This window comes from Solenopsis invicta, chromosome 5 (assembly GCF_016802725.1).
Source record: "Solenopsis invicta isolate M01_SB chromosome 5, UNIL_Sinv_3.0, whole genome shotgun sequence".
NCBI lineage: Eukaryota > Metazoa > Arthropoda > Insecta > Hymenoptera > Formicidae > Solenopsis > Solenopsis invicta.
In genome coordinates this window covers 12,297,136-12,324,900 of record NC_052668.1, presented here as the reverse complement: position 1 = coordinate 12,324,900, position 27,765 = coordinate 12,297,136, and the positions used below count along the sequence as shown (strand labels likewise).

The following is a 27,765-nucleotide window of genomic DNA, read 5'->3' as shown; positions in this document are numbered from 1 at the left end:
GTTCGCGTAAAATGACAGCTTAAGTAATGAAACTACGGCGTTCCATCCTCTCTAAACCAAGCCCGATGTCGAGGAAGAACGTGAATGCAGGCGCGATATTTAAGGCATAAGTATCATTACCGCAATTGCGCTGTTGCAATGCAGCTCATCTACTTGTAATCTCAATTTTTTTTTCTTTTTCATTTTGTTAAAAACCTCCTCGGGCAATCGATATTCATTGTTGATGTCGTAATTCGTTGTTTAATTTGTCTCCCGCTTTTTTTTTCGCAAAATTCAGTATCGTGTTCCAATACGATCAATGTAAAGTGGAAAATTTTTTAACGGGAACATTAATGAATCTGTCGGACGGATCAATGTCGGTTACGTTGCAACGAAAAAAAGAACCGGGTCAGACAAAGGTGCACTAATGGCGTAAGGAGGTGGTGACGATTGAAATTCATGAACGTCGAACAAGAGCGAAATTAATATTGCGAGAAGGTAAAAAGATAAATGAGATTTTTTAATTGGGCGGTGTTGAAAGGCCATCGGGAGGAGAGAAAACACGAATGATGATCGTTTCGTGCGAGCGAGCGCGAGGAAGGACCTCGAGCACGTGCACCGGTCAGTCGGCCGATCGGTTTCGCGTTAACACGAGAGCAAAAGGCCAATAAAGAAACGAGGAAGGCGGGCGGCCGTCCGAAACCGACTTCCGTGAGTCCATTAGCATTTGGATCGTTCCCGATTAAGGAACGCCGATCGACGGCCGAGTGGCAGAGCGATTCCACGGGGCCGGCGAGCAATTAGCTGGAAATGAGAGTCTAATTGTGGAGTCGGTATAAACTGTCCGACAACGATCTAATTAGCTCCAACGCGGCGGTCGGTATCGCTCAATCGCACAGCTAAATTGGAGCTAATCCATCGGAGATTAGATTGAGCGGTCGTTGTGGCTTGTCAAGCACCTACCGTCATCGTTACTAGATAATTGCCGGGTCAGCGATTTAATCATTGCAATTTGATGCCCGCGCACACGTCTGCCTCTCGCGCGATAAATAATACATGGCTTGCTTCAAAAAATAACGGCGGTTGAATACCCGAGAGTAGGACGTGATACATGTCGATATATGTCGATCCTCTCGAGTTATAACTCAGAAATGCGAGAAAAGAAATGGGGAGAGTTTCTCGTACCTCGTATTCACATGAATTTTCATTGACGAGATTACCTCGGGAGTTTTATAAAAAGAAAAGAGAGAAAGAAGAGGAGACCGACGATGTACCGGAAGTTACGACGGTCTTTTCCCTTTTCTAAGACGGATAGATGCAGTCGTGCAGTAATATCGCAGATAAATATGCAGACGTCGAAGCGAAGCGGAAATGCGCTTTTCCGAGAACACTGACGGGGACGTTTAGAATGCGAAAACCGCGCCTTTGCGAAAGTTCGCCAATGATGCAATATAAAGAAGCGTATCGATCTAGGTGATGCGGCGAAACGAAGCTATACGCTATACGGATTTCCTCCTTCGCCCCGAGGACGTGTTCGTATGCGCACCGATGGCGTATTACCGATGCACTTGCGCGGAGCTTAGAATATTGCGGTGCACGCGACATTACGTGAGTCGCAGGCGCGAAACTTTTACCATTTGCAGTTTTCATTTGCGTTCTCGCGTCTGGTAAAATGATCCGTTATCGAGCTCCCGCGTTGGATAAGTCTGCATATCCGCATGTACATTGTATTGCGAGACGTCTCTCAAACTGCTTTATCATCCAGTAACCGTAAACGTGTATCTCATCTCTATTCGTATGAATAATAAGTATTTCCATTTATGCATTTTCTTTCTCATACCCAAGTTTAGGTATCTAAAGAATTTCTGAGGAATAATGGCCCTTTAAACAGTTTTACTATGTAACACATGTAATTGAAATGTTTTAAATTATCGAAATAATGGTATTTCGATGATTATTATAAGACTATAGAATTATTGTGAAAGTTTCCAACTATATGTGCATGTTGTATTTTGTATTTTACGGCTTGATTTCATTATACATACATACAGGAAGCTCTGCAACTGTACAACCGAGCAGTATAAATGGTAAAAGAGTGATTCTACGTAAAAAAAAAATATAAGTCGAAAAACATGGAATAAAATTTTTTCGTTTAATACATCATAATCGAACTTGAAAATTAGTATATTTCGACGTGAAATATAAAATTTTTTATAAACTATTAATTTTTTTTCTGTAATTATGCTTTAATATTTTTATACATAATAAATGATTAGAGATAAATTAATTGATGTAAACACATAATTGCCATAAAAATATATAAATCTATTACATATTGTGTAATTTTTTTTAAAGGAAACTATGAGTTTTCGTTATCCCAACTGATTCATTTCTTTATTCTGTGCATGAAAGTATTTCGGTATGGTATCAAACGATAAATAGTTTACGAGATATTTTATATTTCGTCAGTTTACAAATTCGATTAGCTATCTCGGAAATGACGCATCATGTAAAAAAATTTTATTCTGCGTTTTCGTCTTACAATATTTTTTTTCATACAGAATCATCCCCTTTCTGTTCGTACCGGTTATGGAACAGTCTTTATATTGTTATCGCTGTTGTTACTTCGCTACCACACTTAATACACGTGTATGTCCGGTTGAATATTGTGCTGCCGACGTGAAGGAAAGAGACGTAGGATCTCGACGGTACACGGGCCTGTAATGCAACCGCTCGAGTGGCAACTTAACTCGAGGAATAATCAAGCCTTAACGAACGTACGCGGTGAGTTTAACGTAAGCGGAGGTTACCCGAGGTTAGTTCCCCTTATGGCTAGCGGTTAGCTAGATGTTACGTGTAAACCTGGTATACGGGCCCCGAGCTTGAGGGCCGTATCCCGAGTTCGCTAGAAGAAGCACCTGATCTTTATAGTCGGATATATTTCGCGTCTGTTTTATTGATTAACTTTGTTGCTTCCTTTCATCCTCCTTTTCGTTTTTTTTTGTTTGATAGAATCTAATTTTAAAATTGTTACATCTAACCAATTCAGAGACTCGTTCGATTTGATAAACGTTAATCTCATATGTACGTCAATAGACAGAAGAGAATTTATTTTATTGAAGAGACGAGAGTTTAAATAATGTTAATATATCCGGTCCTCAAATGAGATTACTAGAGACCCCAATTTAACTTGCCCCGAGGAGCTCGTCCCGCTCCTAAACGGCTGGTTTGCGGAACGGAGATCCGCTGTCTTCGGTTCTCGTAAGATATGACACTCGAATTACGCCGGACGTTCCTCCTTGAATTATGAATGCACCCCGAAGGAAGCTGCCGGGCACGCTGTCTCCGGTCCTTTCGAGCGTCAAACGATCGCGGGAAATGAACGGCGTGTATATTTTAAAATGCTCGCGAAATTTATCGTCCTCCTATATTACGGCTTTCGCGTATTCTCGACGAGAGAGATGACGGCACACGAATACCCGGGCGAATACCCATCCCTCTTCATTGTATGCAGATTCGCGCGTACTCGGAACTTCTGCTAGAGGTGGCCACGCACCTTCTTTACTCGATTTCGCGACGCTTCGGGAAATTTCATGAATAGGTCTCGTAATGATATATTTTAAGAATATTTTCGATGGGCGTGAAGCAGAGTGTTCTTCCCACGCCGCCGCGCGGAGAGAGATGCGTTCCCGTAACACGGTAAAATCTCAACCACCTGCGCATAATACCAGCGTCATAGTAATGAGATGCACGCCGAAAGCGCAAAATACGACGGAAGGTATTAGTGAAATATTGTGCGCGGGGTTTAAACATATTTTCCGTCGCGATCATAATACGTCGCTGTAATGCGACTTTAATAGGCTCTTAGAGTCAGGTTACATTTCTCATTGAACGGTGCACGCCCGCGCGCGCAAGATTGCCAAGCGGTTTTGAAATTATATGAGAAGGATTGTATATGCCTCTCTGCTTCAAATATATATTCTGTAAGTACGAAAAGGGAGAGAGAAAGAGAGAGAGGGAGGAGGAGGAGGCGGCGAGTTCTTCTCTCTCTCTCTCTCTCTCTATCTCTCGTTCAAGTTCGAAGAGCTTATTCGAGAGACGGAAAGGAATTCTCGTAGGAGTGTCCAGTTGATGAGCGACGACTGATCGATCATTTGGGATATGTTTTCAATGATCGCCAGCGAGATTTACGGCGTTTCGTTGATGCACCCTAAATCATGCAAATAATGTGACTGGGCGGAGGTTACGCGAGAATGACCGTTTAGTGCGTTCGAGAATACTCGGATGACCGACTACTCGTAGGGCTTCATTCATTATGGTTTATTCATAAAACGCCCTCAACGTACGCCCGCCTTTCAGAGAGCGACTGTTACGACGATTTTACAGGCGCGTCTACCTTAGGAATCTCTTCGCAAGACCCATGCCATTTGCCATTTTACGTAACTAAATATATCCTCCGTTCGTAGCGAACGTACGGATGATGCTTCTTATTATATAAAAGGGATTTTATACATCGTTACGTTCTAGGATGACTTATTTTTGACTTCATAAAAAATTTTACGCACGCGCGGCACCACGGCCATTACACGCGACTGCTACACTCTCGACTCGTGCCACTAACAATCGAATCGTAAAATGCAAATGGCACGTAAACCCCACGTGCGTGACCCGCGTATGCTGAGAACCACTGTAAGGTAGGAATCTGACGGTAAATTACGAGCTACACGAGTACCTACACAGGATGTCCAATCTGCGCAGGTGGTCGGTCGAGCGACGGTCGGACGTCCGCGAAAGGGATGTACGCGAGTGAATTACAAGAGACAATCAGTCAATTTTTCTTTCATTTCGATAACGAACCCTGAAGTGGCCGGGCAAGAAGCAGCCGATCTGTATATTAGCTGCCGTAAGCTCGAGCCATCGCGGCGGTATTACTCTTGCGCGAATTCTAGTCACGATTGGCGATGCGAAAGATAATGAAAGATTATCCGCGACGCTGCGCGTGTGGTTCAATTTCTCTCCGTATAAAATGAAATTAACATAATTCACACGAGCGATGCACTAACATGTGATGTGAAAGTTGATTTGATAGTCGCTACCGAATTTTTGCATGCAGGAGATGATGATTCTGAGGAGTTTCTACACTTGAAGTCTTGAGGTATCCTGGTACCTTCTACAAATAAGAACAGCTGTCATATTTGTTTTGCTATTGATCCGAAGAGATTGAGTTTGTACATCTGAATCTCTGTTTTACGTCTTGTACTGTGAAGCCACGATCGTGCAGCATGATTTCCCGTTTCACAAGCAAAAAACGCCTTGAAAAAGCGCAGTAGTTGCGCGGCGCCTTTGTAACCATTAGGATTCATTAATGCCTTGTTTGCACCCAGCGATGTGATTTCCAATTGAGATTCTTCATCAACTGGGCATTGCGATTGAATGACGCGTCTGTAAAACGTTATATTTTAAATTCTCTCTACTTACATTGAGACATTGAGTTGTATAAATGTCGAGCACGAACGATAAAAATAAATGATCCTCGTTAAAAAGCAGTTGTAAAGATTATATAAATAGTAAAGATATTTAAAAAATATTTTTGTAAATATATTTGTGCTACAAATGTTTTGAGCTCTTTAATTATTTTATTTTTTAATACGTAAATTAATGAAATTTTTTTTACGATAGAAAACATTTTTTATTTATCTTTTCTTTTACAGGAGATGTGTCTCTAAAATTTATTTTTACAATAGTATTATATATATTTATCAGGGGGTTACGCGTAAAATATAAATAATCTCTATTACGTATGAATCTTTACACGATGTAAGCTATATAACGATGTTTCACATGTTATCTATGTAAACGATATTTTTTTGGATCGTAGAAGATTCAAATTTGATCAGAAAAATGAAAATTATATTCTATTTTTTAATTTTTAATATTATATATTTTTATTTTACTAAATCAGATATATTATATTAAAAATCTTGCAACTCGATTACTTTTTTTTACCATGTTATTCAATTTATAATAAATTACATTGCTTGCATTGTTTACATGAAAAAGATTCGTGTAATGTAAACAACATCTAAATAATCTATGTAAACATAATTTATGTCGACATAATCTATGTCGACATAATCTATGTAGATGTAATCTATGTAGACATAATCTTTACGACACAACCCTGACATTAATGTTCGAGATTATGTCGGGCGCTTTTCAGTAGTTTTAGATTTTATCCGATAGGATGTAATTTATTTTGACGCGTCCATTATTTCCACTGGAACTAATGTTTCTTCTAGGAAGAAATCTCTCAGATTATGATAAGAATCATAAAGTATTAGTGCAAGGTTATAATAAGATACACCACAAAGTATAGATATAAAACTATATTTGTGATATTAATGTTTAATATTACACCACAAAGTATAGATATAAAACTATATTTGTGATGTTAATTGTTTAATATTAAGCCAACTAAGAGAATGTAAAAATTTTTATCACAAATTTATTAATCACAAGAGAAAAGTTATAAAAGAAAGGTTTAATAAAAGAAATAAGAGAAATGCCAGTTTTCAATCGATGTGGATTTTAGTGCTTAATAATATTTTTATATCAATTATTAAATATATTTTTTAGTTTTATAAACTGTTTGCCGATTATTGCAATATACAGATTATTGCAATATACCGATTTAAAATGTAATCTGAAACTAGAAATAATATCTGAAATTAATTTGTTTGTCATATTTGCGAAAAATATCGCTCCAGCCAAGGTTTGAACTTGGAACTCGTTTATTCCATGACAGATGTCAATATATATATATATATATATATATATATATATATATATATATATATATATATATCAATATACAGGGTGTCTACAAAGTCTGTTGCCATCCCTTACATTTAGAAACGGTTTCAAATTGTGAAAAACCATGAAATATTTGATTATTTCGAAACGCTATTCTTTTAAGAGGATTGGAAGGACAGAGCGAAATAATCGGACACGTATTTCGCGATTTTTCATTATTTTAATTAAGTTTAACCATTTTTGAAATATAGGGGGTGGGAACAAACTTTACAGATACCCTGTGTATCATTCACACAAAGCAAAGCTTTCTTGCAAATTTGTCACATTAAATTAATACAAAAATATTAAGCATTTACTTAAACTGAAAGTGTGTGACACTTTATTCTTATTTCTAAATGTAAGGAATGGCAACAGACTTTGTAGACACCCTGTATATTGACTATCGCATGAATTTAAATAGCAGCCTCGAGTTAGTTTTCTCGAGACTCATAATAATCGTTCCGATCATTGTAACATCGATATAAACTTGTCTATCGATGTCAATTATGATGTATACAGTTTCATACTTGACCCATCCAACGGATGTTGCGTGTTGCATGAAGGTTGCGCGATGGCGATGATCGTATGGCATCGTATAGCCAGCCACTATATTATCTACTTAAGTCAGAAACGAGACGACTGGCGACGCAAGACAGTGATAATCTTGCGCGAAACCTTTGCCATTTTATCACTTTCGCAATCGAAATCATATTCTACAACTATATTCCTATTGCATTTATGTTGGACGCGAAAGGTACATTCGAATGGTTAATATATCATTACGGCGTTTCGTACGCACAGGCTTACACTGGCTCTGAAATAACACGTGCCAAGTTAGTCTCATCTATCGCCAGTTATCTCTGTCCCGGCGACACGCTATAGAGAGCGATCGTTTTCATTGACTGGCGAGTATCTGATGGGGCCAGCGCCATCGCGTACGTTCGCAATTTAAAAAGACACGCCGGACGTTTTCAACGGAGAGGAATGTGTGTGCACGCGCACACTCGTTCGCGTTTTACGCGTACACGACGACGACGAGGTGGACGTGCGCACGTACGTTCTCGACGCAAAAATAGAAATAACACGGTGCTTAGCATGAGAGAGCATGTCTGGCATGTACGAGGCGGGACTATCGATATCTGACAGCTGACCCCGCGGGGTCAGTGCGAGTAGGCGAGGCCCTACGGCCCAACGGAAAAGGAAGTCGTGACTCGATGCCTTCCTTTTCTCATCTATCCTTTGTTCACTTTTCATCACGCTTCCTCCGTCGACATCAATTTCCTACTCGATTCTCTCGTCACACGGCGCGCGTTATTTCAGAGCGATCTAATCATCACGAGATGACAGCAGTTTGAGAAAGTTTGTTACTTCAGGATAAAAGATATTTAATTTTATTTGCATATTTACATAAAATTATACTCGTATTACTAGACTCATACGATTTATTAAAACAGGTTTACATTTAATGTATAGCGTAACGCGAGTAATTATAACGCCGGCGCTCAATCAAAGTTGCGATTATAGTTGTTACGGCGTGAAAGTATCTCGTATCGCGAGTCTAATGCCATTGCGGATGTCTTGAAAGATTTTAATTATAATCATCATTCGTCAAATTACGGTGGAAGGTTACCGAAGAAACGCGTCGCGTAATAGTCGTCGCTTTACTTTCCTGCTTAATATGACGGTTTTGTTTCGAGATCGCGCTAATTGCTCGAGCATTTAAATAGTTTTTTCAGGCAATTTCACCGAGAGAGTTGGCGCGATACGAGCGCATATCCCGCCGGCGGATTGATATTTTCGCCGACACCTGTCAGAGCGAGACAGGCCACTCAGTCAAGTGTAATCCCGAGACAGGACCCACGTCGACGTGATGGTCCCATTAAAATGATGGGCATGTACGGACGCTGACGCAACGTCCCTCAATCTTGCAGACCGGGGGCATCGTTAATCTTGCGTGAGGTCTCCTTCCCGGCTACTCGGAAACGTAACGAGGGTGGCCAAGACGATTCTGGTGACGGCGCGACTCGAGAAAACCATTAAAAACGGTAACTGCAGCTCTCTGCTGCACCAGATTGGGATCTACCACATTTCGTGGGAATGTAACATCCGTCTTCTTCTTGCCTCTTCCCGTCGCGACGCCTTTACCGCCACGAATTTTGCCGCAGGTGCGCGTCTCCCGCGCCTCGGATCTCCGAACAAGAGATCGCTTTGTCGAGAGAGAGAGAGAGAGAGAGAGAGAGAGAGAGAGAGAATCAGGAACGTAATGGAACTCGCGTAGTTCTTTTTCGTTGCTTTTTTTTAGATTCCGTCGCGAGTTACATTTTCCGAATTGCGAAACCCGATTGCGCATTTTCAGTCTCGTACTAATGGCCGATAATGTCACTCTCTCAAAGTTCCGCTTGCGTGAAATTAGATGTTCCCGCATATCTACAACGTACGCTTTAATTCCACGACAGTTAGGCACGGTTCCACGCCTCGCTTGTATGCAACATATGATACGCATGACTCAAGTGTGTCAGTCATGATTTCTTTGTAGTGCTAAACACGGTGTCGCGCGAGCCTCGCTTTCTCAATCTATCGTACGGAATATGCAGGTGGCGAATTTCAGAATTTTACCACAACACGCGCTTGTCTCACATGTTATTTCGTTGCTACTTCTGTGTTTGTTTATTTCATTATTCGCGCGTGTCGCGGGCGCGTTCGATCAATCAGTCTCGACTTGGTTTCGCTCGGCTGCGCGTGCATTTTCGACGACCACGCGGCCGACCGTCGCGAATGTGTGAGCGCATTCGTGAATACAAGACGGACAAAACAATGGCGAGAGAGAGGACGTTTACTCTCTTCTTGTTGCTCGAGTGCGTCGCCATCGGCCAGCGATATAATTCTTGGCAGGGCCACTCTCTGGTGTAGCCTTTTCCGCTGCAGCTGCCACCCTCGTCAAAGTCCACCCGATATTATCTGTCCCTTCGTGCGGTCGTAGGTACTCGTGAAAACCATGAAACCTCTGTTTGCGCTTGTTACCGATGATAGTTTAACTGTCTTCGTTGACATATGCATTAAATCCTGAAAGTTCTGGCGTTTGTGTTTGCACAGTAGGAGTAGTTGCACAGGTTGAATATTAGGCTCAGAAATATACGCTTAGCCTGGTAATCCGGGATAACTAAAGATAGCTTCGGCCCGCTTGCCTCTTTCTTTGATGCGGCATTTCAGGGCACTCCTCCGAGGAAAGGTTCCTATGAAAAGGCATCTCAATTCTATGCAGCACTTTGAGCCCTTTTGCGATAACTAATGGCGCGGATGCATAAATAGGTGGACCCGTATCGAAAGATTCAGGTCATCACGGATCCCTAAAAGCCTTTTAAGATGCATCCATTATTTCGTTTTGAATTATCATACAATTAAACAGACGAATATCATTACGAGCGGTATAATGTACTATAAATGAAAAAGCAAAATTTACAAAAATATAGCCTAATTTTTTTTTTAATATTAGCTTCGAAAATTGTAGTAGTGTCAATTAAATTCTTTCTGATTCATCAAGTTTTTGATGAAGCGATATTACTTAACCCTTATTCTACCTGGATGTTTGTTTCAATTATGAAACAATTTTTTTATGTTCTAATGATCCTAATAGCGTTTTGAAATTTCACGAGAGTGAACTACATTTTTTATCTAATTTTTTTTGTCAAAAACACTTTTTTGGGATGACTGTGGCTGAGCAGTGGGTTTTATTCTTAAGTAGTTTGGATCTTCGAATAAAATAAAGGAGCGAACATCTTTCCTGAAACGTGATACTCTGTCTTCGTTTAATTTACGCAAATCGTGAAAAGCAAGATAATCGAACTTTGAAGACGCAGACGCCGCGCCGACGCGACACGACACATGTCCAGTCGATGTGCAATGTCATTGACTCCATATTAGGTTCTATCTAACAACGGAGGTATATCGTTGCAAAGTTTATACCTTTCACTACGTTCAACGATAGAATGAAGAGACATCTTGTTATCGATGGGCTCGTTACAACAAGAATCCGAAAATACTATTCTGTTCGTCCGCTGTAAACTTTGTATTTCGAAACGACCTTTTTCCCTTTTAACGTGTCCTTCTAATAGATCGTTAAAGAAGAATCGCGGTATATAATTTTCTAGTAATTTATAACTTTACTACCCGATTGCGCCACTCGTTCTCCGACCTCGACTTTTTATTTCTGCTCTTTAACGGTTTGTCGTAAGGTATGTCGCACGCAAATGGAATTCGATGGAACACCTCAAGTTATTTTTCATGTATAATGTATCGCCAGATACTTCGTTTACTATTCGCGTTCGCATCTCTTCTGAAGCGAAACGCTTTTAATGATAACGACTGTTGCGCTCTGTCCCGTTCTCCGTCGAAGCCATTTTTGCCGCAGTATGCGCACGCGAGCGATTCCAGGGAAGAAGTACTAGCGTAGGATTATCCTGACAGAAAATGCACCCGCGTAGCCCGAACTTTGGGAAAGCACTCTTATCCTTGTGCGAGCAATGTGCCTTGTTCGGTCAGTCGCGCGAATTGTGCGAGCCGGTCGAGTGCTGGCGTTATTAAACGTCGTGAAATGCGAGGGGTCTTAGTTGCGCCGCGCTGCTTCTTTAATTTCGCGTGCGCCGACCATCACGTAGGTGCCCATTAAAGATCATTTCGATTTTTTCTTTTCTTTACCGACGAGAGAACGGAAGAAGAAGGGCTTGGCGGAAGGTCAGGATTTCAATTCGAGTAAAGAGCCGCCCGATGTTTGCGTTACGTTGCTGACACGCCACAGACTTTTCATAAAACATGTGAATTTAACGCGTTTTAGAAATACATCTGGTTTTATTCAGTTATTCTCGTTACGTTACGATATCGTCGTGCGCGACAAGAATGGAACTAGCCATTAGCGATTAGCTACTCTCGGCATATTGCCTTTCGCTCATAAAGACAGGGTCCTGTTGACGAGCCCATCATTCATCAAACGGTTCTCACTAAAGAACTTTAACGATCGACGGGCGTTAACCCAGTTGCTCGGGCGTGATGCCGCGTACACGGCTTGATGATCCAGCGGGGCTCCATAAATCAGAGGTATTTCGGTATCGCGGAAGCCGCGATATTTATATAACGTAGGTTCGCGCACCTACGACGACGCGTACGGCGCGACGCGGCGTCGCACTTTGTGTCCGGGTGTCGGGCGCACACGCCCGTCGCGATGCTCGCGACTGCATGTCGTGCAGCGTCTGCGACGAATTTGATACCCAGCCAAGTGTGGCTCGGTAACTGACTCACTTGACGTATCGTAGCCCGAGTTAGAAGTTACCAGCCTAACCGTCGAGAATCGTTCAGCGAGAGTTCGTTCAGGAGAGACTCGTATCCGGGGGATACGAAGAGATTAAAAAAAAAAGTGCGCGAGAATGAACGCGGCTGAATTTTTCATCGACAGTTGGCTATCGAAAGGGGTTGCGCGGTATAATAATAGAGGGTAACTGGAGCGTGACGTCGCGACGCGACGGCTGTTCTTGAATGATGTTAAGTTGAGGGAGGCCACACCGTCATTCTCGTCAGTGGGACAAGGAACGCCTCTTGTAAAATGTCTTGTGTCTAAGCTCACGTTGTTTGATGCTTTATTGGCGTCACGGGGCTCGCAAGAAGTAAAAGGGGGTCGACTCTCTGGCGTGAGGAAGGTCTCAGCTTACAGATTACGAGTTGACAGTATCGTAAACCTTATTTAACATTTTTATTGTACATCACGAATATTGCTACTGATAAAGTAAAGTATTCCCCGATGGAATCTGAAAACATGAAGTTTACAATCCGTATCTTCTTCGTTATTATGCCTAAAAGTCGAGAGCGTCATTTCTCTTTATACATACGTGCCAACATGTATTAATAAATATTAATGTTAGCGATGCTCCGTCCTACAAAACTGATCCAGCCGTTTAATCACGACGATCGCATTACGACATAAATATCAGTCGCCCGCTTTCTTAACAACGTTCGCTTCATGTCTCGGAGATCGTTTGTACTCGATAAGTTATGGAGGATAACAACGAGTTTGCAGTCCGTACGTTTGCTGTCAAAAGGTGCATTCGGTGTCTCGGATATTAATTCCTCTGATAATGTTGGCAGAGACATACGGGAATTTACGGTGGACGTTATTGCGCCCGCGATGTCGTAACCGGCAACGGAATTGCGCGCGTTCTACAATACTTTATCGGTTCGCGGATAAAAGAAGGCGACGTATCGCATTAAATTTATCTCATTTTCTGTTCTGACCCCTGCTTCTCGAATCCGTACATTTATCACAATCAGTGCTCTCGATTGGCCGGCTAGCCGGCGAGCGTGGGTGCGTGGGGGCAATGATATGTCGAGCGATCTCCAGCAAGATAAAGGATACGGAGAAAAGCACACGCGCCGATTGCTCGGTCGCATAATTAAACGTTTTCACGTCTTGTAACATTCCAGACTCGATTGCTCGCTTTGCTTGCTTGCTTGCTTACTTGCGTTTACCTGTCATATGAACGTGTCAATGGATATCATTAAACATAATTGATTTCAATTGTTCGCATATGTATGCTCGTTCTTCTATTTTATAGATATTGGCATAAATTATCGTAGCCAGTGGTGCATACGGTTCCTGGAAGAATGTACAAATTGCACATGATGATTAGTCGTGTAGTCGAAAATATGGCTTTATGATTTGATCAGTTTTTCCCACGCTGCTTTGCTCGAATAAGGATTGAGGTTCGTTGGTTTTTTACTCAATTAAGGATGAGGTGTCCGACATGCTCCTTCCGCTTCAAGAGGACGAAGCGCCGACAGCTCGCTTTTCCTGGCACTCTTAATCCATCCCTGCTCGTGAGAGCGGATATATTCGTGCTTGTCGATTTCGCAACGTCTCACCGTAAATTTATCCCGTCGTCTCTTGTCACTCGTCGCTTGCTGCTCCGTCTTTCATCCCCTCGTAATTGCAACTTTTTTGTACGCTCCGCTGCGAGGTCTGCGACCCTCAAGAGCAACAGACTCTCGCAGTTCAAACACGATGCATTTTTATGAACGATGCGGCGGAACGTGTCGCTGAAAGTGTCGATTGATCGGCAGCGTAGAAAGTTTCCGAGAGATATGAGATATGAGATACATGAATAAGATACAAAGAACAGAAGCCAGTCGGTACAAAGGTGTGATTGAATTGGATAAATCTCTTCAGCTGAATTTTTTATTCGGTTAAATCACTCTTAGAGAAATCCTCATTAATTATATATTCCTAAAAATGATGTGACGAAAGTGCTTTCCTAATGAGCGTTTCCTTCTTCTTAACCCACTACCATTCCTTACAACGATCGGCAAGAACTCATGCTAATGTTATGTGGCAAAACTGGATTGCGGCGAAATGCAAATTATACCAGCGGCGTTATTGCACCTCGGTATCGGCAGTTACGCTTATTGGAATTTACATCGTGCCGATTTTTGTTCTTAAACGAGAGTATCATTAAAAAAAAAAAAAAACTGGACTCATCTCTAATGAAAGACATTCGATATTACCGTAAAGCAAGAATTGTCTGTTTTATTAACGCTGTCTTGTTGACGTTTGAAATATTGTCTTTTTGCAAAGTCGAGCCGAAATATATTGCACTGTACTATTTTTATTTTTTAAATATAAAATCTCTACAAATAAAAATTTTAATAAAAATATCTACAAATTTTTAAGTGAAAATGTTGACAGGATTTGGATGAGTTTTTTTTCTTTTAAGTTTGCCGCATTTAGTTAAAATTCGCGAAATCGTGCGGTTAACTTTCGCTTTTGACCGACCAACCCATGCAATTTCTCACGATCGTTTCACAGTTTAATTTTTACGAGGAGGAAATTAGTATGGGCTGTGGCGACCGTTAAAGACTTTAAACGTCTTCGAAGCAATGGTCGATGGCAATTGACCACAACCCTCATCGTCGTCCTCTCAGAACGTTTATATGTGACTATTGTTGCTTGACGGGCACGAAAGGTAACTAAAAGACGAGCCTAATTGTCGACCGTAAAATGACGGTCGCGCATCGTTGCGCGCGGAATTGATGAGCGAATAAAATTATTAGGAACTTTTCCTTTAATAATATCTCGACCAATAATACGCTGCAAGAGAAAATCTGTTTGAATTTTTTGAAGAAATTATATTGGTCTCATTTCTTATTATTATTGTATGTCTTTTGCATTGCTCTCGTTTTCGAGATAATTTAAATATTTATAAATACACCCGAACTAACGTCCAATACGTTCCGAGTAGAGAATTAATAAAATATTGTATCTTTTAAAGTTGTATCTCTGTGATATGATATAGCCAAGAATTGATTTCTTCGCTCCGTCTCGTCCGTATAAATCTTTTTTAGAATACAATCGTCCGCTGTCTCCCACTAGACAGATGTCTCTTTTTTTAGTGTCAAATCTCAGATAAGAAGCGATTAATATCCCACGGTGTTGCACTTGGTCGATATAAATGGAGCGCATTTATCACCAGATTAATTGATTCATTAAGTCCAGTAGCGGGAGGATTTGAATTCCATGCGGGGGTCATTGAAACGTTGATGCGTAAGACGAAGATTCCACAAGTCGCATGGACGTCTTCTATACGACGATTTCTATAATCGTTCTAGGAGTTTCTAAGACCGCCGATAACCGATATATATTATACATCGCTACAAACATGACATTACGAGTCGTGTGGACCGTGAATTATTCTCACGCAACAACTTAATATACAGGAATAATTGAGCGCACGGGCATTAACATATTCACAAATCACTAGGTTCTAGAGAAAGTCGATGGAATGGGGAAATATCTCTTGCTCGCAATTAATCGAAAAGAGAGATCATAGGTCAATACTCTCCCGTCAATATATTCTTTGCAAGCCGGGAGTCTCTCATTCACTCTCGATTTTTTTTTCGCGTTCGCGACGCGGGTCGCACGGGTGTTCGGAGCGCAATTAATTTAGCGCGAGACTCTCATCGATCGCGCGATACATATGTATACGAAGAGAGATAGATTTACTGGCGATATGCTTTTACGCGAGTTATGACACGCTCACTTTAAGACCTGTCTTACATTCTGCTATATTTTATCGTTCTTATCGCGGCGACAGTCGCGCGCGATAAGACATGGGTTTTTCATCGGAAGACATTCGGCCATTTCATTAATTTTTAATGAAAACGTCATAAACTGTTAATTGCCTGTCTCCTCCTTTCTCCCGATTCGTTCGACTTGGCAGTCGCGAGCTGACTTATGGTGCATTCAATACGCGCGCAGTTATAACATTACGCATATATTCATTACGGGAAGATAATAATATACCAATATAATATGCCGCGCCTCGACTCGACGAATGCGACGAAAACTTCGGCGAATAATTAATCAGACTTGACTGGGCGTATAATGAGGGAGGCACGGATTTATTATATTTGCTTTTAATTGCATATTTATGACGAAGGCGAATGCCTTACGGTCATCGTACCGCGAAATAGCGCTTGCGTATAAAAGTGCGTCTCGCGTTGAATTCGCGGAAAAAGTGATGAATTTATTACGCAGCGCGTGAGCGCGACGCCAGCGCAATCGTTCAAAGGCAATCAAACTGTTAAACGGCGTTTGCGCTCTAATTTAAAAAGAGATGATTGCTGATAATTACGCTTGCGTTTCACAAAGTATAAAAGTTTACCTAAAAAAAAAAAGAAAAAGAAGTTAGTTTGTCTACGTGCGTCGCGGAATTTCTCCCGGTGCAACTGGAATTGGGTTAGGTCAAGCCGGCTGCGAAAATGATGGTGTGCACGCGGCGAGGTGGAAACCGATCGGCGGGGTCCTCCGTAATCGCGCGATGAAACGGCGCTGCGCAAAGTATCGGGTTGCGAGAGAAACAGCGGGTTTAAATTCAATCGATAAACACGATCAGTTGCATAATCACGTCTACCGGTTCACGAAATGATGGTTTAAAGCTGAGAATACCGGCTCGTTATCGGCACCTTCCTCGTTGTCTCCCTCGTGCTTTCTCATCGTGCAAATCGCTTTCTCACTCATTATGCTGTCTACTTTTATTTTCGTTTGTATTTTATATCTTCCATTTCATCATACTTTTATTTCATTTTACTTTTTTTTTTTGTATTCTCGCTTGCTCACTTTTATTCGCGTAACTCTTTACTTATATTATTATTATTATTATTATTACTTTTGTATTGAAACAAGTTACTGCATTGCAATGAAGAAGAAAAAAGAAAAGAAAAATTGTGAAGAAATTCTGTTCTGCCAAATTTTACTGATCCTTACTACAAATCTCATTCGTTCGTCGATGGAAGATCGTGCAATTGCGAACGGGCGTTAGGCTCGTATATCAGTGATGATAGTCACGCATGTAGCATCACGATTGGAGGAGACCTAATAATTTCCGAGATATTGCCGCCGCGCATATAAACGGGCGCGTAAGTATGGCTGTTCCGTTAAACTGACATGGTGGACCACCAACCACGACGGCGCGTGTCATCCGTCAAATTATGAGCGACTTAAGCGGCGTTCTTAAACTGACGCGCCGCTCGAAAGTCGACGTATATTGACAACCCACGGCCAAGACACACTACACTCGTATCTATTCGTTTCTTCGCGGTCTTAATTATGCCATGACGGCACGCAGGATAAGAAATGTCGGAGGTGAGGAAACGTGCTGCAATTCCCGCGCTATAGTTAAGACGAGGTTCGCTTTTATTTTATAAGCAACATATTATAGACACTTTATAAGCCATCATTTTAATATTTTACCGCTTTTATGTGCGTAGCATTGCCGACAGGCACAGCGTCGGATAAAAAATCTCGCCGTGACACGCAAATTATTATCGTTATAATATATATATATATATATATAGTTTTAATGTTTCCGTATATTTAATATTTCACTGCTTTTGCGTGTGCAACGTTGCCGGAGAGCTTTGAAAAAAAATCGCGCGGCACGCAAATTATCACCGTTGTCGAATTCGAGATCGTTTATTATTTATATCGCGGTTTACAGTTCGACTACGGTCTGATTGCGCATATATAGCCAGATATAGGCAAAAATAATTTAATTAGCTAGCATACGCCCTGCGTAATGCCACTTGTTTTCCGTGACACTAATACGTCCACTTAAAACCGGACCACTTACCACGATTATTTCTATGAGAGATTATTTCGCGCGGACATCAAATTCCAGGTTTGCGGTCACATATGCATCACTTATGGAGAAAGAGGGGAAAAAAAATCGGTCGTTTTTTATTGCGACGGTGCGTACAAAATGTTTTTATAACCAGAGCCGGGAGATTACACAGATTTGCACGGCGACGATCCGTAAATCGTGCCCGCATATTGTTGGCTCCTCTCTCGGGACATCTCGCTAATAAATTGTCCGCAATTCAGTTTACACGATTAATGGTACTTTCTCTCGCTGTATAACGTCTTCCTCCTTACGTCGATGCATCCATCTCGTTGCACCTCGACAAGGCACCCGGCGATTTTCTATCGACGATTTATCCGGCATGCGGCGGGAGCCCGCATTTACGAGATCGTTTATCGTTCAATCGATTCGGTTCGCCGCGGCTAACGGCCGCGCCATTAATTCGCTTAATACGTTATCTTGGCAAATTATGCGTCGCGGTAGTTAATAATTATTGCGGCCTCGCATGCCTCCGATGCACCCGCGTTGAATCGCGCGAGCGTGAAAGTACGCGGGGAGTTTGTCGCGCATCGCCGAACAAATTCGTGTCACCTCCTTGACAATATTTTCATTTGGGATATTTTACTTTAAAGATATTGAAATTTACATATCATTCCAATTTTTGCCAATTAGAGACCGACAATTTTATTTGCGTGTTAAATTGATTTACGAGACGTTGCATGTCGAGTCCGAATATGAAAATTAAAATATAAAAATTGTAGTGAGAAAGAGTGAGAGAGAGAGAGAGAGACTGAGAAATGAGCGAGGTACGAGTGATATTTTAATGAAAAAAAATTACGTGACGGACTTACGTAGAAGGAAAGCTCGACACGATGAGAATGCTTCGGCACACAAGTGAGCGCTTCCGATCTGCAGCATCCGGTGTCGTCCGAGCACCTGTGCAATATGGCGCAGTGTGGAATGTAGGTGGTCGATGGGCTCGGATAGACGTCACGAACCGGAATGACTCTCGCGCGTGGCCACTGGCAGCTGCCTTCCTTGTTGACTTTAATTGCATGCTGAAGCGCCTCTCGGATTTCAGCACCTAGGGCAAACATTCGCCGGTTAAAGTACGATCTCGTGAGATTATAATCGTGAGAGTGACAGGCGTGACTAACTCGCTTTCGCAAGCCCAATAAAAATGAGGTTCACGCCGCGATCCTCTCGTTTCCCAGGTGCGTAACAATTGTGTTTGTCTCTTAGAAAGCCGACAGCTACACCTACTCGCGGCGGTGATATTTGATTTGTGACTCGTTTCTTCACGATTCTTTCGATTCTCGCGACTTTCCGGGTCGTAAATTTTCGAATTTTCTGAAACCTTCGAACTTTTCTGTTCTCATGACTTTAAATTATTAGCTTTCATAAATGAAAGCCTCTTACAGATCGCGTTGAAGTGGTATTCTCTATTTTGTAACGAGCCATCGTTTCTCCCTGTAACTCGTTAATTACTGCTTCGATAAAACGGAAGCGAGAGCCGGGATAGGTCGAATCACGCTACAAATCTAAGTGTTTTATTTTACACTTAACATGTTTAAACCCTGTAATCACGTTTCAATTCTCTAGAAATGTGTTAAATATAAAAACACGTAAGAGCGCTTTTTGTAAAACATTTTATGTTTTATTCTAACATGGTATTTCAAATGTTTCAAATATTTGTTTCAAATGCATTATTAGAGGATATGCTTGACGCTATTTGATTTAAAGTGAAACATAAAATACTTTGCAAAAAGCGCTTTTACGTTTCTTTATATTTAACACATTTCTAAACAATTAAAAATGACTGCAAGGTTTGAACATTCTAAGCGTATGGAAATAAGACACTCGGATTTGCAGTGATAGAGAAGCCCGACTTATCAAAACAGATCTTTCGTTCCTGACACTTTCGTTCCTGACACACTCGGCTCCTGACACGCTCGCTTTCCAATAATACAGAGAGGTGAGAATTCGTGATCGAGATCAAGATGTCAGGCGACTAGTTTGATCCGCGAGCGCGGATGCATCTTCTGCATCAAGTGACATAAGTTACGAGAGCTTTCTATTGATTCAGCACATAGATAGCTAATCGCTTTCTACGCGCGTTTCACGTGCTGTCGATAATTACGGCGCGACACCGTCATTCCGCATAATTCGCTTGAAGCGCATGGAGAAACTGCATTGTAACAGGAAATCGGTAAATTCTAGCGCAAATAATAACGGTGGAGAAACGGTGCTGAAAGAAATTCAAAGACCGTGTTGAGCCACTTAAGGAAGCGAACGGTGACCACGTTTGCGAGGTCGCGGGTCACGAGATCGATCGCTAAACGATCACTAAGAAGAGAAAGTAACTCGCGTTTAACGCCATCCATTTTTGCAATTGTCTTCCAAGATCATTGCGGAGTGAAGAAGCCTCGCGAGATGACGACACAGTACGTGATATTTTTAGAGCTCTCTGAATTACGAGTTTACGATCGTTCACGATGAAACGCCGCAGCTCGATTGTGCGCGTAGGACAGTGTTAATCGGATCAAGTTCGCCGGTCGCGTTTTACGAGTATCACGGACGAACTGAGGCGCCACGTCGTTTCTAATCGAAAATTATTGCGATGCAGCGAATACCGGCTGCCCGATGACGACTTATCCCCCATTAAAGTGTCGTTTGTCACGTTGGATTAATTTATTGGTCGTTGCTGCAGAATGGACCGGGAAAGATTGCGATACGGATATGCTACTAGCTAGCAATCACTTTAGGAAACTACAGGATCGCCGTTTTATCGCAGACAATAGAAAAGTAGTTAAAGAAAATGACGCTGATTGTTTTAACAAGGGGACACTGAGATATTCTATTCAGATGTTTGGTGGGAGACAGAGTACAGCGAGACAAATAGAGAATAGCGGGGCATTCAAATTCTAGATCTCTCTCTAGTCGATGATAGAAGATTGTTGTCTTGATGTGACAACTCTAGAACGAACAAGACGTTTCCAGCGATTTCTATCGGCAGCTATCTTTACCGTGGTATAGAACTACGGCGTTCTATTATTTTCTACTATTTGATCTGTCCATCTGCTCGGGGACTCGTGTCCTTTTTACATTCGACGTTGCCGGTGACAACCAGTTTTTCAAGACTATCATCTCATCCGCCTGGCTATGTGACCAAAATAAGACGGTATGCGTCGCAGGCATACAGTGGATAGTTCTCTTATCCCATCTTCCTCGAGGATGGACACATTGGTGCATCTGGCACCGATCCATGATATTCGCAGTATTCGCCGCCAACACATCTCGAATGCTTCGTTTCTTTTTGCTCTTCCTCTTGCTCTGATCCAGGTTTCTATTCCGTGCAGAAATATAAGAAATATCAAGGCTTGGACGAGACGGACCTTTACGAGACGGACCTTTGTCTTCTTTTTTCCCGTCGTGATTCCATGGCTTTTCCATATGTTGACGAGCCTGGACATCGTGTCTTCAGTCATAGCGATTCTACGCTTTATTTCGGGGACGCAGCTTTCATCCTTACGTACGATCGATCGCAGATCGAGTGAGGTTATGCCATGCCAATGCCTTGGATGATGCCGATGCTCTCAAGTTTGCTAGCTCGGTCTATTATCACCATGAGCTTCGTTTTGATCTTGTTGAGTTCCACTTTCTAAATCTCAGAATGCCAATGTGGCATTTCCCGCCATTAGCTAATGCGCGAAACCTCTTAAAATGTCCCGCTATCCAATTTGCACCGCTGTCTATCCCATCGGTGTGGAGATTTCGGAAATGTACTTTCACGGAACTTTTCGTTCGCGTCTAATCTCGAGGGGCGATCGCGATATGCTAATATCCGACGTAGGCGTTACTCCCGGCGCGAGATCACATCGGCATGTTCACAATGGAGGCACGGCCATCGGGAATTCTGAAGTATGTGCTCTCACCGCGCGTACACATCTCATATTCAAACGTATTCCGGAATATATTATGAGAGAAAGGGATTAGATTCGATCGCCTACTATTTTTTAATTTTCCGAATGAGCACGTCGCGATGATATATAATATCATATTTATTATTGACGCAGGTATAAAACTGCAAAATCAAGCAACAATGATTTATCCTTCCTTTCTGCGGCCGGTGCTGCTGGTTTTGTGTTTTAAATTTATACTCTGACTCAGCATGAAAGTATTTGATCAGCCGATGCCACGAAAGGCACAGTAGCATATCTAACAAGTATATATCATGTCATAAGTATGCAGGATTATGCGAGTTAACAAAATGTGATGTCATCGATGTGATAGCATGACGCTAACGCTTTCCACGAAAGCTTTGTGCATCCTGCATTTATCTTATCGCGCGCATCGTCCGTAATTATAATTCTCTTGTTAAAATTGTAAAAAATCGAGAGGTTACATACCTTTTCAACTTTTAAGAAAGTAAATCTTAAATTATTCTTTGTAATGGCTAGAATGGGAAAAAAGTGGGAAGTTGCCCAAAAACATAATTATTCACGTGAATTTTCTTTGTCAAACTTTAAACGTGTTTTTTTTAACTCATGTTTTTGAAAAATTTTAGCACAATAACTTTAACAATTGAACTTTAACTTTATCAATCTTTTTTGATAAAACAAATTTTCACTTGTGTAAAATATAATTTTCTATATGACCTGTTAGACCATTTAGAAAAATTTTTTTATTATCACAATTTTTATAAACATTTAAAAGACGGAAAGTTGTCTACGAAATTGATTTTTTAAATATAATCGCTATAACTTTTGAGTTTTACAAAATTTTGAAATTCGGCTTATTAAACCTTAATAACAAAATTCTAGAAGCTCGTAATCAGTTTTTTTATTTTTTTATTTGTTTTACAGAATTCTAAAACGTTAAGAATAAAAGGATGGTCCCGAGAGCCACAGTAAAAATCAATCTAAATAAGTTGAAATAGTTAAAAAAAATTATTTTTTTATATATTAATAATCAATAAAATATGTCTTTTTTCAGATAAATATAAAATTTATTTATTTTTTAAAAAAATTTTTCAAAACTCATTAATTTTTTAGCATAAAAAAATGTATGTCACCTCTTAAGAAATTTAATACTTGATACAATTGACAAATTGTGTCGTACAAATTTCTTTGATAAACTAAGAGTACTGTAATTAAATATATTTATATAACATTTATATTCAATTTTTTTAAATAAATAAATATTTTCTATAGATGTTAAAGTGTGTCAAAGTTATTAAAGAATGTTTTTATACTTGCAAATATAATGAAAATTAATTTAGTATTGTGGCTCATCGTGCATAGGCAAGAGGCCAAAAAACAATGTACGTACAGTGTTAACATTGACAGTATTGACATTGACATTAATTTAACATTAATTAATATCCGAGAAATCATTAAAAAGGTAACAAAAAATTTTATTTGAAATTTACTTATTAAAAATTTGCAGATATATCCGGATGGAAGATTATAAAAAACAACTCGTGCAAAAAAAAATAAAGGATTTCATCGAGCGAGAGGAGATGGGATTGCTGACGAATCGTTTTCGGTGAGTGATAATAAATCGATTTCAATCTACGGGGCTATGAATTGAAGTCCCCGCTCAATTACGCGGCACGCACGTGCGCGTATCAGATGCGTTGCGCGTATAGCGCGAAACGGGCATTCACGCGGCTGCAATCGCCGCAAGCACCACGGCTACGCGGTCGGGGCACAATCGTCATTATTAATTTACATACTAATAGATCTCGCAAACTACATCATGTATTTCTCGGAGAATTCCGTTCTCCATGATCGAGCGTTGCCGCGCGATGATCGAGCGTTGCCGCGCGTGAATTGCAGCGTCGGGGGATTTGATTCGAAAGGCGATCGCGAGGGAAGAGATGATCGCGCAATCGGATGTAATTAGATGCAAAAAGCAGTCGGAGATAAATAGGGACTTGAAGAGACATTAGCCTTGCGATGTAATAGGTTTAGGAAGCGCGCGTAATGATAAAGAAACGGAATTAGGAGAAAAAGGGAATTAGCAAGGGAAATGTAAGAACGTTATGCATTTATCTTCTTCTCTCCGACGTATGAAAACGTCGCGTTTTATGGCGATTGTTTTTATGATACATGTCGTCTGCTCGTTAATAAGAGAAGTCGATAAGAGAAAGAAGAGTCTCTCTCTCTCTCTTTTTCTCTTGTCTTCTCGGATGTAGATGTGAATGGCGCTTGTGCAATCGCATCGATGGAGAAGGTGCAATGCCTCGAGGCATAAATATAGAGGCGCGCGCCTGGGATCGGAGTCATATCGCAATCGTAATATAGCACGGACGAATTTGTATTGCGTGCTGCCGCGGGTAATTATAAAAAAACCTTCGTTAACACACGGCAACTAGACGGTCGGCCGCGAGATATATTACGCTCCTATCACAATGTAACGCCGATCTTAAAATACGCGCTCCCCTTCGCGTCTCGACTCGCGGATATATGCATATTGTGCGATCACGATCGCGGTTACCAATTGATTTATGCGCGCTGCTTCGGTTTCATAATTGCGGCAGATCGCTGTTACATCGTGTACGCCCGATTGCCGCGAACACGAACGTCCGCGCGCATCCCGTGTAACGCATTAGGTGGATAAGCGCGCTGCGGTTTTGCTTACAAACATTTGCGTATGACGCACGCACGCACGCACGCACGCACGCGCGACGAAAGGTACGTCGATAATTACCGCGGCATCTCCGACATACGAGAAATATTACCGTGTTATTAACGTTGATCGAACGCTACCACCAAGACGGGGGGACCACCGGCGGTGTGGCTTCAATAACGATTAATAACTATTTCGGAACGCGCGCATCCGACGCGGCATGTTAAAATTAATTGAGTCAGGTCAGAGCAGGACGAAAATGCGGAACGACGACGACGTTACGGGCATTTGCATAAACCGATAACTAGGAAATCGCGATCGCTTATAAACTGCTCTTTTAAATACGCTTCACGCTCTGCACGTTTTTCTTCGGCAATGAAGATGTCGTAGGATGAGAAACGTCGTGAGAGCCGTCGAGATGCACTCGGCGAACTGAAGCGTACTCACTCTTTCCGTTTTTGTTGAACTGCTGCATATTGCTGCGGGTCTCTTTGACGCCCTCGCGAGTGCCGAGCGACTGCCACTTGTGAACGCTGTGAGCAGACATCGGCGGATAGTCGTTTTTCGCTTGATACCCGTTATACTGAGCCCCGGTACCGCTGTCATAGGCTCTCAGGTCCTTGTAATCGTACTGCTGGTTGAGCGATGGCTTCGCCGTCGTGGTTGTCGTCGTAGTTGTCGTCGTAGTAGTCGACGTGGTCAAGCTATCGACCTCGTCCTCCTCGCCATTCTCGTCGTCGGTGTAATCCTGCGTATGCAACAGTACATCGTGATGAACTAAATAATATACGTCAATGATTTTATATACATATAAATACGGATAACTGGGATAGATAATTTAATTACTAGCAGTATATCGAATACTGGAATTTTGATTTTTTAAATCATTTTTATATATATAAATTATATTATTCAATAATGTTATTGGATTGACGAAATTAAGAATCTGTGAAATTGGCACGATGTTAATTCTGTTAATATGAAAAAAGTACACAGAGTTCCAGTGGTACTTTTTATAATTTCAAAGTTTCTTATAAAAATAGCGAAGAGTTCTGCAATTTTTATTCTAAAGAACAAAAATGAAAAAATGTTCTAACTTCGCAAATCTAGCACGATATCTCATCCTTTAAAATACAAGAAAACAAATATTAATACATTTGACAAGAATTCCAGTTATTACTATCAAAGTTCTGCCGATGACTGCAATTTTAAAAATAATTCACATAATTAACATTTTTTTTTTTTACTAAAATCTTAAACATACCATGACACTTGGGCAAAAAGATCGTGCTGCTTCATCGCAGTTCCAGCTGCAATTCGCGCCAGTTCTGGCAGAGTTCTATACTACACAATCATTTTTAAAAAATAGTTCTGGTGACTGCATTTTTAAAAATACTTTTTTTAATATATGTACCAGCACACTTAGACACTGTGATAAATAGGCAGCACGAGATACTTTTTATCCAAGTGTACCACTGGGAAAATGGGTATACAAAACTACAAGACTTCAAGACTTCTGACTTTAAGACTTCTGGCTTCAAGACTTTAGGCTTTAAGACTTCTGGCTTCAAGACTTCACCGGACTTCACCAGATTACATGGACTGTCATGGACTTTATTGGATTTTACCGGACTTCGCACACTTTCTGGACCACTGGGAGTATACACAGGACTTCAAGACTTTACTAGACTTTACAAACTACACGGACTACTGTCCTATTCGTTGTTATATTTACGGATTTTATGGACCACGCTGGATTTCATCGGATTTCACTGGGCTTTATCGGACTTCGCAGACTATCATTGGACTTTACTAGATTATACGGACTGTTATAGACTTTATCGGACTTTATCGGACCCGTTGAACTTCAACGGGTTTCATGGACTACGCTGAACTTTATCGAATTTTACCGGACTTTATCGAACTTTATTGAATTTTACCGGACTTTATGGACCACGCTGAACTTTATAGAACTTCGTGGCCTTCACTGTCATCTGACTTCACTAGATTACACGGACTGTCATAAATTCATTTTTGGTTCTTTTTGAGGGGGGGGGGGGGGAAAAACTGTAGAACTCTTTGTTATTTTTATAAGAAATTTCGGAATTATAAAAAAGTGCTACTGGAACTTTATGTATTTTTTTTATATTGACAGAATGTCGTGCCAACTTTATAAATCTCAAATTAAAACGTGAGAATAGAAGATCTATGTCAGTCACAGCGGTGCCGATAAATAAATTGATAATTATATTATTATATAATTGTGATTAATAAATTATATTATTATTACAATTATTATTACAATTGTATTTAATTTTACACAATAGGAAATTTATGTATTTATGTCAAAACCGGTTTCTGTTAAATTTTTTGTGTTAAATTTTTAACTCATCTAATTATTATTTGAGTATTTTGTGATAAATTTATATTTAACATTTTTTAGTAATAAAATAATACAATTTATAAGCGAATAAATAAATAACATAGAAAAAATGTAGTTTTAAAACATAAAGTCCAAGATAAATGAATAAAATGTACGCGTCAGCATATTATAAATGTTAATGTTACTGAAGAAATGTGTTTTTATACTTTATTTTCAAATTATATTGAAGTTTTTTGTTAATTTTTTTGTTACATTTATGTTACTTCTTATTCATTTTGTGTTAAATTAACAAAATCTGAGGACCGTTTGGGACGTACGATATATATTTGTGTTAAATTTAACACAATTTTTCAACTGTACCTGAATTCTTAAATAGTCTACTTATTGTTATAACATATTATTAAAAGTAAAACTTCAATCTTTTAATTTAAAAAAGTGTCAGATTTTCAGCATTTAGAACACTGTTAGTAATTGAGCTATTTATTCTATGGACATAAAAAAAAAATAAATTATAGATGAATACAACAAATATAACAAGATACGTAAATTTAAATGGATTTTTTGTCGTTTACGGCAATCAAAAGAGAAGGCAGTTGATACCCGAAAATCGATATGGATGTGGAACAAGAGGGAGATTTCAACTAGGTATAAAACTTTACCCGCGAGATGATCTCCTTCTTGCTCGTGGGTGGTCAACACACCCTCGTGAATTCTCGGTAGATTTTCTCGAAGATAAATTTA

At 40.5% G+C, this 27,765-nt stretch overlaps 1 protein-coding gene across 1 annotated transcript in view; it reads right to left on the bottom strand.

Annotated features, from left to right (window-relative positions):
- The window catches only part of LOC105200039, a 112,270-nt gene that overhangs the window by 33,643 nt on the left and 50,862 nt on the right, over positions 1-27,765 (bottom strand). The window contains exons 2-3 of the mRNA XM_026132614.2: positions 25,089-25,389; positions 18,860-19,092 (exon numbers count right to left, since the gene is read on the bottom strand). Coding sequence (XP_025988399.2) covers positions 18,860-19,092; positions 25,089-25,389 — 534 coding nt within the window. The remainder of the gene's footprint in view (positions 1-18,859; positions 19,093-25,088; positions 25,390-27,765) is intronic.